The sequence below is a fragment of the Molossus molossus genome, unplaced genomic scaffold (genome assembly GCF_014108415.1).
Source record: "Molossus molossus isolate mMolMol1 unplaced genomic scaffold, mMolMol1.p scaffold_m16_p_2, whole genome shotgun sequence".
NCBI classification, from domain to species: Eukaryota; Metazoa; Chordata; class Mammalia; order Chiroptera; family Molossidae; genus Molossus; species Molossus molossus.
In genome coordinates this window covers 35,513,230-35,529,852 of record NW_023425355.1, presented here as the reverse complement: position 1 = coordinate 35,529,852, position 16,623 = coordinate 35,513,230, and the positions used below count along the sequence as shown (strand labels likewise).

Here is a 16,623-nt window from a genome sequence, read left to right as displayed (position 1 = left end):
CCTGAAAAAGGCTTTCTGGGGAATGAGCCAACAGCCTCATGTACCTGAACAGAAGCAATTCTTAATTTTGATTGAGGATTTTAGTATAGGATTGTTGGAAATGCTATAGTTGGGCTTCTAAGACTAAGGTTGGCAACTGAGATCACACAGGGCAGAGTGGCTCACAGGCTACTCTTTCTACCCCCTCTACCTGCGGAAACTATGCCAGCAGCCCAGGGTGTTAACTAGCACATGAATGAAAGGCTCTGAAAAGGTCAAGATCGGGTACTCTGAAAAAGCCAACTGGCTCCATAAAAACAATTTCAGCCACCACAGATGTTGAAGGACTAATTGATTACTCCAGCCTTCATCTGCTATCCTCTCTCCATCTTCTTGATGACTTTGGGTCATTCCTTTGTTTCATACTCTGAGGGGAGATGTGAAAGCTCAACTGAATCAATTCATTATCATTCCAGTCCAGGCCAGGGAGGTGGAAGAGATGAAACTACTGACTCAAGAGAGGTTTGGGGATTTCCTAGTGGTTTCAGGTGTATAAAGTCTTTTTTTTTTTTTTTTTCTCCCAAGTAATTCATTGTTTTCCTCAACCTCAAACAGAGAGGTTCCAACTTACTCCTCTCTTTTCTTATTGCCCTGTTATAAGATGTTACTACTTAAATATAGGAGCTAGTTCAGAAGTTTTTGAAAGATTTATCTCTAATGTTCATATCCAAGGAAGACTATTTGGGGAAGGGACATTAAATTGCAAGTCTTGACTTAGAATATTAACTTAGACCTTTCCCTGACTTACTACAAAGCTGGTGTACTTCTTGATGCCACTCTTACCCCTAAAAGAAGAGCAACTCTAATGCTTTTTTTTCCCTACATTTTTATGGGTCCAGAAGGTTTTCTCTAACAGTGGTAGTGATTCTAAACCTTCACTGTAGATGAGAATCACCTAGGGGAAATTACCAAAAGTTATATTATTCAGTCTGGCCTCCTAAGAGTCTAATATGGGCTGAGGCCCAGCAAGCTGCCTTATAAATAAGCATCACAGGTAACTTGTGCAGAAGGTTCATAAATCAGACTTGAAAAATGCTAATTTGGATAACAGACTGCTCTCTTAGAGTTTCAGGAATTATCACGTTTCTAAATGTAAGAAAACGCCCTTCAGGATTTTAAGGGAACTAAAGAGTTACCCATGTTGGCCCAGATTCTCATTTTACAGACTGTAAGTGTGGAAGGTATAGGTGGCTGGGCTATAGGGCTAATGACCCCTTGATACCTATTCAAAGGTACTTTGCTGAAATATTTAATAGTAATTTATTTGTCATTTATCTCTGTGTACAAAAGACAGAAGAAAAGACATTTTTGTGACAAGTGGCTTGGATTCCAGACTGTTAGCTGGTTAGTGTGGGTCAGTAGTTCTCAATTCTGCCTATACATTAGACTCATTGATAGGTCAGCCCCATTCCAGACTAATTAAATCTAAATCACTAGCGCAGATGTACTTTGATGAAGAGGGAACCTAGTTCATTTAAATCTGTTCACAGGCCTTTTGATTGATTCCATGGAGCTAAGTCACAAATTACCACTGTCAAGTCTTCCTTCTTTTTGGAAATATGGCTCATTTTGTTTAATGTTGTCTTTTATTTTCCCTCAGGGGACTCGGGATTTTGTGCTTGTGATGGTGGTATCTCCAACACTGGACCACCCGGGGAGCCAGGTCTGCCTGGGCCACCAGGTCACATAGGCCTTCCAGGACTTAAAGGATCCAGAGGAGATCCAGGCTCTAGAGGCACACAAGGCCCATCAGGGTCTCCAGTAAGTCTGGCCAAACTTTGGCACAGGAGGCACAATGAGGGCTCTCAAATGCCCCTCACTCCTCACCAATCACTTTCCTAACACATAAAAAGATGAGGATAAAACAAAGTCAGGTTTTTGATAGGTAATATGAAAAAGTCAGATAGATTATCTCTAAAGTTCCTTTCTGCTTTAACCTATCTATAATCCCTCCCATCCTCCCTCCCTTAATCTCTTTCTTCCTTCCATAACATTATTTGCATTTGCCTAGCACTGTGCTGGGCCCTGAAGATAAAATTGGAATTAAGACAAGGTTACCATCCTCAAAGATTTAAAAATTTAGAAAGGATAAGTAAATAAAGGCAATTATAATACAAGATGATGACATGATCAAGTGCCCAGAACAATGCCAAAAAGTATCCAAGGACCTTCTCTAGGCCAGACTAATGCTAAGTGCTAGAATTCTATGAATTCTGTATCTCCTGATCATTTCCTTTTGTCTTTTTGTCAGGGTTTGTTTGGGTCTCAAGGTCCTACAGGTCTCAAAGGCGAGAAAGGGGAATCAACGTCCAGTACAAGATCAGGGATGCCAGGGGAGCAGGGTGATCCTGGCCCCCAGGGACTCCCTGGTGAGACAGGAATACCAGGCAAGGACGGAATACCAGGTTTACTAGGCCTGCCAGGTGTTCCGGTAAGTTGATTGTTTCTGGGTAGTTAGCTTTATAAATCCTCGCACCGAACTAGGGGGAAAGGGAGCTTGATGGACACTTAACCATGAGACAGGGAAAAACATCTCTTCCTGCCTCTGCCACTGACACTTTGTGCTCCGTGTTTTTCTTTTCTGTAAAATGGAAATATTTTTCTCAGAATTGGTCATTGTCTCATTTGATAAATGCTAGTAACAATTGACCATACCACTTAAAAGGCTTCAGCTTATTAATAGCTTTCCCTTGAAAGTAATCCAGCTGCTTTTTGTGACCCCAAGCGTTGTTATGCTGCTCTTGTTTTCTGCCCTCTCCCTCACTGATCTAGAATATTTTGCATTATCAGATCACCAAGGATTGACAAGCTTCATCATCCCTAACTACCTAATTCATAAACTAGAGTGATAGAAAAAATGTATTAATCACACTGGTTACCTTGTTCTTATGGATAGAGGACTCTCCAGATAAGTTTCTAAACTGGACTTTCATTCTAGGGTGAGGCTGGACAGGGGTTCCCAGGTGAAAAGGGGTTCCCAGGGCTTCCTGGTGAAAAAGGTCACAGTGGTTCACCCGGCTTCCCAGGAATTGGGCTACCAGGACCTCCTGGACCTCGTGGAATTCCTGGAGACCAAGGAATAGGTGGATTACCAGGGAAACCAGGCCTCCCTGGGCCTCCAGGTAAGTCAGGGAATCAGATGGCTTTGGACTTGGAAAACTGACCCCTTGTAGAGTGTAGATCTGACCCAGCTGCATGAAATGTGTCATAAGAAGAGACTTGGCTGATTATGATCACTACTTTCAGTCCTCTTAAGGGTTTTCATGTGGAAAAAGTATTGGAATTGTACTGTGGTACACTTACACAGAAAAATATAGATTTCAGCTATACTTAGTGAAAAACTTCCTAACAGAGCAGTCTGAAAATGTAACAGAGCTGTCTTGTGAAGTTATGAGCTCATTATCCCTGAAAATTTTTGAGCAGAAGCTGAATGACCATTTATTATGAATGTCATTAAAGTAATGAGGGAGATACTGGACAAGGTGTCCTCTACATTGTATGATAAGATCATCATCAGGGAAGAATATTTCCTTAATTCATGAGATCTCAGATTGAAAAGTGAACATAATTCTATCTAGTCTAATCTCCATTTTATACCTTAAATTCCTCCCATTTATGTAAATTCTTTTTCTACTAGAATTTCAGGAAATATATGAGTGACAGCCCTGCTTATAGATTGTGAAGGTGCTATGCTAATATCCTGTCTTCTTCCATACAGCCAGAACAGCTCTTCATCTGAACTTCTATGTTTCCACAACTTTTGTGTTTCTATCAGTGGTATCACACTCCTTACAGTCATTTGAAGTTTGAAAACTTAAAATATTCTCTTATTCTTCATGTGGAATGTTTTATATTCTTCCCTTTCTCTTCTTGCTATTAAGATCTCATTATTTCATGCCTCACTTATAAAATACCTATATGCTTGTTGGAATAAATAAATGGTTGAAACGACAGGTAGATGGATGGATGGATGGATGGATGGATGGATGGATGGATGGATGGATGGATTAACAAGAAGGTGGATGGTTAGGTGAGTCAATGACAACTTTCTAAGTGGTTTCTCATCTCTACATCCAAACTTTCCCACTCAATACTACTATGAACACTGCCACCAATTTAATATCTGTAAAGTACTGATATTATCATCTTACCCCCTAGTCCAAAGCCATAAGTAACCTCTACTGAATAAGTAATGTCCAAATTCTTTTCTAGCCTTAACTTATCTCACACTCTTCATGATTAACAAAACAAACAAACAAAAAACACTTAAGACAACAGTAATTTTCACTGTCCTCAAACACATGTTCAATTCTAACTCTCAGATTTTGCCCATGTTGCCTTTTTCTGGAATGTCCTTCCTCTTTTCTCTATATAGTCAGATCCTATCAAAGTTCACTATAAGCCCCCCTTCTTCCACTAAGCCTTCCCTTGACCTCCACAGATGTCATTACCACTTAAATTATATATTTACTTCCATTAATGCTTTCACTTTTCCCAACTGCATTATAAGCCTCTAGATACCAGGGAAGGTGTGTAATACATTTTTAGCATTTTGCAACTTCCCTAGTATAGTGGAATGTTCTGTTCTGTAGGAGACTAATATATGCTTGCAAAAGAAAGGGTCTTCTCAATAACCAAGGGGTTATTTCTCAGACCTGTTTCTTCTCTTTCTACCTTGTCATTTTGAAGAAATACAAGAAAGGAGAAAGACACCAGGTCTTGGAAAATTTTATTTTAAAATTTAATTTTGTGAATTGGTATAAGCAGAATAATGGTACAGGTTAAAACTGATTATTCAAGATTATTAAAAACCACATCATTGTTTCAGTTCACAAATCCCTTTGAAAGCTGTGAGAAATTTTATCAAACAAAATCATTCCGCCTTTTGGAAGTCCTGGTGTCATCTATAGCTTTGCTTCTAAGTTATAGAAGTGATTCTAAGTTAACACATTTTGCAGGCAACTAGGTTTTAAACTGAGTTATAATAACATCATACTTATAAACTTACACACACAGAGATTTGAATATTCTCAATGTTCCAACTGCTTGAAAACAGACTGAGTCAACAGAAGGAAGCCCATGGGACCATTTATATCCCAAACTTCACAAGTTACTGGACACAGAAAGTTTTTAGGAATATAATGATATAATAAGTTATAGCCTATGAGATACGTTATACAGAAAATGTTCTTGTTGTAGAACAAGACTTACGCCCAAAATTATTTTTCTTTCCACATCATTTAAAAACATATGACTTGTGAGTCCTAAACATTTGCATTGTAGCTTTTGCCATGAAATATGAAGATATTTTTCCTAAATGTACTCACTTTAACCAGTGGTGGCCCAGGTTAGGACAGCTGCCTTGCCAGGAAAAAGAATGTAGTCATCAGAACCTTTCAACCTTGTAGTGTGAATTATTACAAACCCTAGGCTACCACACAATGGATTGTTTCCAAAGATGATCCAGATGCTCATGGTAATCCATCTCCCTGAATATTACTGAATTGGTTACTATGTCCTTGATCCTGTGATGGTACCAGCTCTCTCCACTTAATCCAGACAGGGAATTTGATTGGTGGGCATACCCAGGCTGCAGACAAGACTTCCCTTGAGCCTCAAGGAACTTCTGTCCTGGTTTAATTTTCTTCTTTACTTGATTGGTCTAGGTGACTGCTGTTGCAGGGAGAAGGTTGGTAAAGGAGACTTAGACACAGAGGGAGGTGAGAACTACCTAGGTCAGGAAGTTCTCAATCATCAATGTTAGAAAAAAAAATCTTCCTTTTTGTTCACTTTATCTCACATACTCACAATGGCCTGGGCACAACAATGAGCAGCCCCTGGTTGGGGAGGGGTGACCCTAAGACTGGGGTGCAAAGGCTAACATGACACTGCTTCAGAGGCTCCTTAGCACATGCCTTCTGGGAGGGGCAAGTAGGCATGCAGTCTCCAGTGGGGCTGATTTTCTTCACCATGCATGTTGATGGCTTTGGCATTCTCTACCTTGAGCACCTTCATTTTCTGATTTTAACTGGGGCTGTAACTTGCCTTGAGAAGCACCTTGAAGGATCTATGCATATCTGATATTTATTCTTTGGGCCCAGAGTAAACTAAGATGTTACAATCTTGGTAACCAGAGGTGCTTTCTATACTGAGAGGGAATATGGGCGTTAATGGGGAAAATTCTGAATAATTGGGTCATTTGTTACACTTATAAAACAGAACATGGGTAAAGCCAAGTTTTGCTTTGTTGGGGAAAGGCTCTGAATTCAGGGATGTAAAGTATAAGACAGGGATATAAAGTAAAATAGCCAGATACCAGTACAACTTAAAGTTCTTATCTTCTTACCATGTTGACCTTCTGCTTTGATACATAAATGTGGTATGGTGTGGTGTGGTGTACAGGACTGGTCCAAGGCAAAAGGGAAATATGTCTTTAATTTCCTCTGGCTTCCATTCATCTTACCTTTTATCATTATTTTTCCTACCCAGATACCTGTCTTCTGCCCCATCCTCTAAAGGTTTTGTTTTTATCTGTCTGTCACACGTGAAAAAATCTAAGAAACTGATCTAATAAATTAAGGATGATGGCTTGATGTTTGGAACCAACCCAGAGATACTTATATTTTACCATTTGCTTTTTAAGACATAAAGCAATGAGTCCGCCCAGTGTGGCTCACTGGTTGAGCATCAACCCATGCATCAAGAGGTCACCAGTTCGATTCCTGGCTAGGACACATGCCCAGATTGTGGGCCCGACCCCCAGTGGGAGGCATGTGGAAGGCGGCCATTCAATGTTCTCTCTCATCTGTGTTTCTATCTCTCTCTCCCTTTCACTTCCTCTCTCTCTAAAATCAATAAAGGAAAAACAAATTAAAAAGACATAAAGCAGTGAAACTGCAGTGTTTGACATATTGAGATCAATAGGTTATTGAAATTGTTGGGGCAAGAGAGTCTTTTGCAAGGTCCCTCTCATGACACCATCATAAAGAGGAAGTTTTTCAGCCTAGTCCAAAGGACTCAGGCTTGAGCCAAGACTAGGATTGGCATGTCATCCTGAGGTGCTCGCATATTTCCATCATAGGGAAATAACTTTCAGAAATAGTTCTATCATCTCAATGTCTGGCAGGATGGAGATGGGTGTGGCCACTTATGGAGGAAAATCATGCCTATGACCACCGCTCCACCTATGGAAATATGACTATAGGAACCTGAGGTCTAGAAGGGAGAAAGTTGATACCCAGGTTAGAAAGTAGTGTCACTAACCTGACTGAGGTAGAAACCAGGAGGTCTTCTAAATATGTCTCCTTAAGTAAGATAATAAAAAAAATATTATTCACTGGGCACATACCAGGATTCCAGGCACTGTGCTAAGTGCTGTTAGCATTATTTCATATAATCTTCCATATGTTTGTTCCACAAACACCATATGAGATAAGTAGCTCTCATGTACATGAGGCTCAGAGGGGTTAAGTATCTTGCCCAAACAAATAGTTAGTATCACAAATAGGATACAAACTTAGGTCTGTCTGGCTTCAGAGCCTACCTCTTAAGCCAATATATTATGCTGTTTGATTTCCAATTTTGATTTACAAATAGAGCAATTAGGGTAAAAATGCCATCAAGCCTTCATAGTAGAAAATAGAAGTGGGTTTGAAGGAGAAATGCCAGCCAGTTGAGTAAGCAGTTTGAATCATAGGTTGTATATATATCTTTTAAGAAATGGCAATGTGAGATTGATTTTAAGTACAGGCAAAAGCTGTAGCAGTTTATTACAACTGTTGGCTCCATGGCCTAAAGTAGACCTTAGAGGATTATTTTAATGAATAGGCAAAATTAAGTTTAATTAGCATAGCAATTGTTTGTAAATGGAACTTGAGGAAGCCAACACACAATTTGTTCACCAATACTTTATTAAAGTTCCCCTGTGTGATCTTATAGACTCTTCATATTTGCATTATGAATGAGCAATGAAGAATTTGCTAGAAGAAGGGCTATGCATACCAACTTTAATGTCTTAAATATTAATATTGACTGCCCCTTCTCCCTGAGTAGCAAGAGTTGGAAGTTTTAAATGAAGAGCTGAGGGAAGGGTCATTGTTTGTCTATTGTGGGCAAGAAAATGGCCTTTAATGTTTACCTGGTACAAGTCTATATGTACATCTGACCAAGGAAAGTCAATAGATTTCAACAGATCCCAAATGAGTTGTGTGAAAAGAATCTGATGGTTTGGGGAAAGCCTCATTCCAAAAAAATGGGCAGACATGTGAACTTAAGGGTCTTGGCTTCAAACCCTTGTCATGTGGGCATAATGCACCCTTAGGACTAATCCCAAGCTCCCATCCTAGGGAGAGGCTTCATCTGAGGGCATGGTGAGCAGACCATTGCCATTCGTTGCTGTTCCTGCACAGGCCACTTCTAGAAAAATCTTTATAGATAACATCTGCTGCAGAGCTGACTGCCTGGCACTGGACACTGATGGTTTGGGAAGTGACATCCTAACACTTGGACACTAGGGGCATTCTTATCTGCAAGCAATGCACTAGGGGTAACTCCCCAGAGTTTCTGATGCCAGAATTCTTCTGCATGGGCTCAAGTTTCTGGGTGGGAAGAACTAGGTTGTCCCATTTGATAGAATGGGAGTAAAGAAGCATGCTGGGGGGAAATCATTCCTGACTTAGTGGGATCACCAGATGTTAACCTGTTACCCTTTACAGGTATCACCTTGCCTTGTATTATTCCTGGTTCGTATGGTCCATCAGGATTCCCTGGAGCTCCCGGATTCCCAGGTATGGAATTAAGCCAAGGAAAACCACTGAGCACAATTATCAGGGTCATGAGCCAAAGGAAGCAGAGTATAGCCTGGTAGCATTTGGGGGTCTACATTTCTCCTAAGAGGGCAGCCTTGAGGACTGAGAACATAGAATGGCTGCTGGAGAGTACTGTGTGGGGAGGTGAGATTAAGAGATGCCTTTTAAGAAACTGGGATTCTTGACTAAACACCACAAATCCTACCTAGCTACACTGACTCACCTTTCCCTTCACCACTCACATTTGGGTTTTCAGGCCCTAAAGGGGCCCGTGGCCTCCCTGGGACTCCAGGTCAGCCTGGATCGCGTGGAAATAAAGGAGAATCTGGAAGTCCAGGATCATTTCACCTCCCTGAATTGCCAGGTAAGAAAGGAAGCTTCTCTTTTGTGTGAGTATGTGTGTTTGGATTATAGTAGCCATCCTCCAGTTGTAGAAAGTTAGGTTTGCATTCTGGTGTGGTTAGGATGGTTTTGATTTCATATTCAGGCAAGATAGCTTAGAGCTACAAAATGACAGCACATCAGGGCAATAAGGGCCATTTGAGATCAGCTAGGACAAGATAAAGAAACTGTGATTACAAAGCTACTAGTGACAGAGCTAGGATTGTAAGTTTGGCTGCTAGGCCTAAGGCAGTTTCCTGGATGAACTCCTTAAAGGTTAGAGAAAGAGATTCAGATGAGTCCGAGGGAAGTTTTCCATTTCTACCCCCTTGTTTGCAACCTGCTATTTCAATCTGAGCATCAATGTTCTATATCACACCAGTGGTTCTCAAACTGTGTTCCCTGGGCCAGCAGCATCAGCATTACCTGGAAACTTGATAGTAATGCAGATTCTTGGCCCCTTGGCAGAGCTACTGTTCAGAAGCTCTGGGGTGTGCCCAGCAATCTGGGTTTTACCAAGTACCCCTGCTCTAGGTGACTCAGTTTAAGAACCACCTCTGCTGTAAAGGTCACATGGTACAATCCCTGCCTCTGGGCAGGTCCTCCCAGGACCAGAGACTCCTGACCTTCAAGAGAAGTGTGAGATACATTATTATTATTATTAAAGATGTTTCTTTTTTATTATTGAGGCATAATTGACATATAACATTAGATTAGTTTCTGGTGTACAACAAAATGATTCAATATTTGGATATATTGTGAAATGATCACCACAATAAATCTAGTTACTATCTGTCACCACACGTAGTTACAGAATTTTTTTGTTGTGATGAGAACTTTTAATACAGCAACTTTCAAATATTATAGTATTAACTATAGTCACCATGCTATATATCACATCATGACTTTTTTATTTTGTAACTGGAAGTTTGTACCTTTTGACCTCCTTCACCCATTTCCTACATCCCTTAACCCCTACTTCTGGCAACTACCAATCTGATCTCTGTATCTATAAGCTTGTGTGTGTGTGTGTGTGTGTGTGTGTGTGTGTGTGTGTGTGTGTTAACTTGATTTGTTCGTTGGCTTTGTTTTTATAAATTCATGACACCCATTATTCATATGTTCACTTTCATGGTAGAAAGTAGTCAGTCTCAGAGGCTTCTGCCCCAGTTTATGGCTTCTAAATCTCCGTGGCCTTTTATTTTTGCTTTTTTACATTTAGGATTTCCTGGACCTCGTGGGGAGAAGGGCTTGCCTGGGTTTCCTGGGCTCCCTGGAAAAGATGGCTTGCCTGGAAAAGTTGGCAATCCAGGTTTACCAGGTTCCAAGGGAGCCCCTGGTGACATCTTTGGTGCTGAAAATGGTGCTCCGGGGGAGCAAGGTCTACAGGGATTGCCAGGGGACAGAGGATTTCCTGGAGACTCTGGCCTTCCAGGACCCAAGGGTGATTCTTCTTGCCCCACTTAATTAACAATCGACAGAAAGCCTTCCTGTAACTTGTATACCTGCATGAACATTTGCATGAATCTGAGGCCATGAGTTAATGAGGGGATTAAAATGAAAAACCACTTTGTTCTGTCCTTCTCTTTTGGGAACGTTTTTCTTAAATTGACTGAGTTAATTCTCCTGTCTTAGTAATTCCAGAAGTAACCATAACCAATAGTCAGATCTCTTGCAAAGCTTCTGATTAGCTGCTGGGAATAGCAGCAAGGCTGGAACTGAGAATACAGTGACACTTGGGATGCTTCTGGGACAAGGTTTTACGCTTGCAGTTGGTTTGGTGGTGAGTACCTGACATCACAGATCCAGTCTATGATCATCTGCCCCTTTCTTTTATTAGGTTCGTCTGGGAAGTCGGGCTTGCTAGGTCCCAAAGGTGAGCAGGGCAGCCCTGGAACACCAGGCCACATGGGACAGCCAGGCACCCTGGGGACTGTTGGTTTACCCAGCATCAAGGGCAAGCCAGGGCTGCCAGGAGCACCAGGCTTTCCAGGAATTCCAGGTAGGTCCTTTGGAGATAGAGCCCCAGGTTGTCAGACTTAAGCTAGGCTCTAGACCCCGGTACCCTGAGGGGCAATAGCAGCAGTGTGACATGGTTAGAGTTGAGAAGGAGACCACTTTCCTAACCTCTCAAGTTTCAAATCTCAAGTTATACTCGAATGCCAAGCAGAACAGATTTCTGCAGTTTAGCTTCCAAAATATTACCACAAATCCCACCCCATTTCTGCCCCCATGACCTCCCTCCCCCTTTTCATGCTTCAGCCTCCCTTCTGCCTTCCCCAGTTAGAGCAGCCACCCCTGCAGTGGAGGGGTTCTAGCCATCTCCATTGCCTTCACTGGGGCCATGGGGACCCATTTGGGTTGGGGAGAAGCTAGAGCAGAGTGTGACTGTGTGGTGGTCTCCCTCTCAGGGCAGCATCTCTGAGGACCATGGCCAAAGTGTCTCTCTCTAGACAGTGGGGCCTGACACCCCTTTGTTCCAGCCTAGTGTTTGCAGCTTGCCTTCTTCTTGCACCACCCTCCCCACCCTGCCTCAGTGACTATATCATCCCTCTTTACTCCTGTCCAAGTGACTGAAGCCAAGTTATTTACAGAGCCACTAATAGTCTATTTATCTCCTTTGTCCTTCTGGGTTTCTGGGGTCTTCACTTAGACTGTCCAGGTGATAAAATGGCACACAAGCTCACAGACTAACCTCCCCACTGACATTGCTTTGCACTCAGGGAAATTTCTTACTATACACTCTAACCTGGCAAAGCCAGTAGTTCCTGAACTCATGCTGTGGGGTCGGACCCCATTGAATTTCCTTCTCTTGTTATGGCATCCCCTTCACAGCCTCCCATTAGAATCCTGGGGCTTTCAGCTACTTTATGCTTATCAATCCATAGAAAACCAAGTCAGCCATTCATTTAGGTCCTCAGGGGCCCAAATACCTCTGTCGTCACTGATTTAATCCTTTGGTTTTTTTAATTTCCTTGCTTTGTACCTGAACATTCACTTTGGCAGCAGCTCGGGAGGTTAATCCCATTGACCAATTTAAAACATGGTGAAAGAAGTATTCCTCTCTGAATGCCTAGGAGACCAAATAGGCCTTAGGGATTTCTACAGTACTTGGCACTAGGGGGTCTTTCAACCTTAATGCCAAGGAACTGGCTGATTTAACTGCTTGCATGAGGGATTAAAAGGGCAACCCTGTATCCATGGCTCCCTAGGAAGCTGAAACAATGGCTCAGCTTTAACCTCTACTTCACCGATTGGCTCAGGAAACAGCCACTGTGGAGTAATTCAGACTGGAAGTTCCAAGAAATTAGAATGCATTTGCCACCCTGGCTTTCCAGAGCTCCTTTCAGAGGCTAAAGTTTGAACCATTTTCATAAAGGGGGAGGAAGTTATAATCGGAAGGGGTTTGTGTGCCCTGCCAGCTACTGTGCCATGCTGGAAAAAATAGCCATAGGTTTGGCAATCTGGGTAGTAGGTGCTAATGCTTCAGCCAACTAAGAACACTGTCTGTTAGCAGCCTGAATAGGCTATTGCTAAAGGGCCATTTACTAAAAAACAAACAAACAAACAAACAAACAAAAAACAAACAAACAAAAAAAAGAAGCTATGGAATGGGCAGTGGCCAAGATCTGAACAATCTCCATGGCTGTCCTGTGTTCTTTCCTGTGTGATTCAGGACATCCTGGAAAGAAAGGTCCGAAAGGTGAAGCAGGCTCCCCTGCATCAACTGGAAAGAGCGGTCTGCCTGGGCTGAAAGGCCTTCCTGGATCTCCAGGGTTAATTGGCTCCCTGGGGAACTCAGGGTTGCCAGGGGACACTGGGCTGCCAGGGCTGCCAGGTCTGAAGGGTAAGTGAAGTGATCAGGAAGGCACACTGGGTGCCACAAAGGAGAATCCATGCTGCCCAGCTTGCCCCTTTCTCTCTGCCTAGGAAAGGGGGATAAGGAGGGAGGTGGGCAGGGCTTTTTGTGACAAGATAGTTATACAAAGCTGGTTCTAAGAGTCACACTCACTGCCTGCTGGGTGGAACACTGGCCTGAACGGCATGATGAGTAAATCTCAAGATAGCTGTAGCCACACTGGGTTTACTCATTTGTGCTACCCCTATCACAGAGTCTGATAGTTCTCACTTTCTGTGATTGTCCTGCTAGACACCAGATGTTGGGTGGGAGGCATTTCCATTTTGTTATTGTTGTTGTTGTTAATCCTCACCTGAGGATATTTTTCCATTGATTTTTAGATAGAGTGGAAGGGAGGAAGTGGGGGAGGAAGGGAGAGAGAGAGAGAGAGAAATTGATGTGAGAGATACATATCGATTGGTTGCTTCCTGCAGGACCCTGACTGGGGTCGGGATTGAACCTGCAACCCAGGTATGTGCTCTTGACTGGGAATTGAACCTGCGACCCTTCAGTCTGTGGGCCAATGCTATAACTGCTAAGCCAAACCGGCCAGGGCAGCATTTTCATTTTATACAGAGGGAAGCAACTTGTTTAAGGTCACACAGCTGGTTAATAATAGCACCAGACTAGAGCTCATCTCCCTGCCTCCTGGCCCTGCGCTTTTTCTTTTTGTGCCACACATGAGCTCTGTTTTGACAAATCATAAAACAGGTGCCCACATCTTCTTTCCTTTTTGTTGCTTAGTGTCATGTCCCTGTTCAGGGAAATGGTATGTGTAATAACTAAGCTTTGGCTTTAGAGTTAGAGAAACCTGGGTTTGAATGCCTTCTCTGCAACTTCCTAGCTGTGTGACTTCAGGTAAGTTAGTTAACCTCTCTGAGCTTTGTTTTCTTTGTATGTAAAGCAGGCATAATAATAGAAGTTCTTGTTTCTCAACAGGTGAGAAGGGGTCTGTTGGACTGAAAGGTTTTCCAGGGTTGCCAGGTCTCCCTGGTATTCCTGGTACAAGTGGATTAAAGGGAATTCCTGGGTCGGCTGGAAAAGTGGGACCACCTGGACAGGCAGGGAGTCCTGGTGAAAAAGGTGAGCTGAGGTACTAAATTCTGGAATTTCCATTCATGCTTCCCAAGGTACATTTTGTTTGTTGACTTTGTCATTCATGTGGCTTGTACCAATCATGTGTTAGACAACAAGATTTAGGGCCTGTGAATGAAATCCTTTTAAACCAAAAGACCTAATTTCTTCAGTTACCACTGTATGTTAGAGGCCTTATCATGTATTCTCAGATGCTCAGCAGAGGACAGTTTTGAGTACGGTCTAAAGTTGCTTGTTGAGTTTGGGTTTACTGAAATATAGAGCATGCACATAAAGGCAAAGTTGGGGGAAAAGGGGCATGAAAGAATCTGGAAAGGCTCAGAAAGGGGGTCTGGGGGTGGTACAAGGAAGAATTTGATATGAGCCAAGCTGATGTGGCTCAGTGGATTGAGAATCATCCCATGGACTGAGAGGTCCCAGTTCGATTCCTGGTCCAGGCACATGCCCAGGATTGCCGGCTGGATCCCCAGTAGGGGGCATGCAGGAGGCAGCCAATTGATGTTTCTCTCTCACAATGATGTTTCTATCTCTCCGTCCCTTCTTTTCTCTCTAAAAAGAAATCAATAACAAAAAGAGTTTGATATGAAAGGTCAACTCATGCCTGACACCATGTCTAAGCTCTCTCTCACACTGATCTTATGATCTCCATCCCTGCAGGAGACAGAGGCAACCCGGGGCCTGTCGGAATTCCCAGTCTAAGACTTCCGATGTTGAACCTCCAGTTCAAAGGAGACAAAGGCTCTCGAGGCTCACCTGGATTGGATGGATTTCCTGGACCCAGAGGTGCTGGGGCAGGGAATAGGCAGAAGAAATGCCCAAGAAAGGTTTTAGAACAAAACTTGAATCCCTTCCTGAGTAAAGGCCCCACACTACAAGGTCCCCCAGAGTGTCACAGTGGGTGGTGGCAGGGGATCCAGAGAGGCTGCCTTCCCTGAGCCTGAGGGGCACCTGGACTTTGAGACTGTCGGTTTTCACTGTCACTGTTTAACTGAGTTTTTGAACCACAGACTGTTGTATCCCTGGAGGAGCCTGGCAGATGGTGGGACATGGACATTTAGCAGTTTGCCCAGTGCAGAAGCTGGGATGGCCCTGACCAGTGCCCCACAGGCTGAAGGCACCACCCCACCTCCACCTCTACCCCCATGCTAACTGTCCCCAAGCTGTACTTTGCCTGCCTACAACTCAGGTCACCTGCACCTTGGGAAGCAGATTTCTGTTGCCCAGAGTCTTTTTCCAAGCTGTTTGCTTCTTTCCCAGGTAAGAAAGGAGAGGCTGGCCTCCATGGGCCACCAGGCTTGCCTGGAGCTCCTGGATTCCCCAGTACCATCAAAGGACTTGTTGGGAGACCGGGCTCCCCTGGCTCCACAGGGCTACGGGGCTTACCCGGCATGAAAGGCTCCTCTGGAATCTCCGGCTTCCCAGGAACACCAGGAGAAAGTGTATGTGTGCACAGATTTTTGTCACCCCACCAGGAAGGTCCTCTATTAGCAAAGGGATATGTCCCCATGGCCCACCATTTTGATCCTGGCCCCTTCCCCAGCTCACCCTAGACAAAGCCTCCTCCTTGAGTCTGACAGATCATTCTGTCCTTTCCTGAACACCCATCTTCTGGGCCTTTGTTCATACTGTCTTCCCCATGTGGCAGACTTTCTCTTCTGCAATCACCTAATACCTATCCATCCTTCACTTCAGGCCCCAGCCAGGTGCCCACTTCTTCAGAATTCCCTGATCTTCCCCCATGCTGGCACACTGTCCTTCTCATTACTTATATCCATCCTAATTGGTCCTGTGTGGGTCTGATTTTCTCAATAAGATTGTTAGGACTTGAGAACAAGAATGGCCTTACATGCTTTTTTGTCTGCACCCAACTGTCAGCATCCCACACTGAGTTTAACACATCATAAGCATTCGGTACAGACTTCTTGATGTTTTGATTTTAGAAAGGTCTTTGTTGCCTCCACAAAAGACAACTGGCAAAGAATAATATCCAGTTTCTTTGGGTTCTTAAAAGGCAGAATGGTAGAGTAGGCTTAACAATGAGAGAGACTTGAGTTTGAATCTTTGCTCCATCACTCACTAGCTCTGTGATTTTGTGCATATTGCTTAACTTGCCCAAGACTCACTTTTCTCATCTTTAAGAAATAGGAATAATATTCAAACCTCCTTCAGACAGAAGTGAAGATTGAGTGGGATGGTACATGTAAAGCACTTTGCATTTCATCTGGTCCATGGCAGGCTCTGAATAAATAGTAGCAATTATAGGAGTAGAATTGAAGGGACTAAATGAACTGGATTACAAAACAGCCATGCTCCCTGCAGGCAAAGTCCCTGTCCTTTAAAAGTGTCAGTTTATCTGATGGAGAGAAAACACACACACACACACACACACACACACATGTACAC

The 16,623-nt window shown here is 43.1% G+C and overlaps 1 protein-coding gene across 1 annotated transcript in view; it reads left to right on the top strand.

The window, feature by feature from the left end:
* COL4A6 (collagen type IV alpha 6 chain) overlaps positions 1–16,623 on the top strand; it is a 438,122-nt gene that overhangs the window by 404,717 nt on the left and 16,782 nt on the right. Inside the window, exons 21-31 of the mRNA XM_036271343.1 lie at positions 1,640–1,800; positions 2,291–2,470; positions 2,978–3,161; positions 8,754–8,825; positions 9,103–9,210; positions 10,450–10,671; positions 11,068–11,229; positions 12,904–13,074; positions 14,065–14,208; positions 14,878–15,003; positions 15,478–15,659. Of these exons, the coding sequence (XP_036127236.1) occupies positions 1,640–1,800; positions 2,291–2,470; positions 2,978–3,161; positions 8,754–8,825; positions 9,103–9,210; positions 10,450–10,671; positions 11,068–11,229; positions 12,904–13,074; positions 14,065–14,208; positions 14,878–15,003; positions 15,478–15,659 (1,712 nt within the window). The remainder of the gene's footprint in view (positions 1–1,639; positions 1,801–2,290; positions 2,471–2,977; positions 3,162–8,753; positions 8,826–9,102; positions 9,211–10,449; positions 10,672–11,067; positions 11,230–12,903; positions 13,075–14,064; positions 14,209–14,877; positions 15,004–15,477; positions 15,660–16,623) is intronic.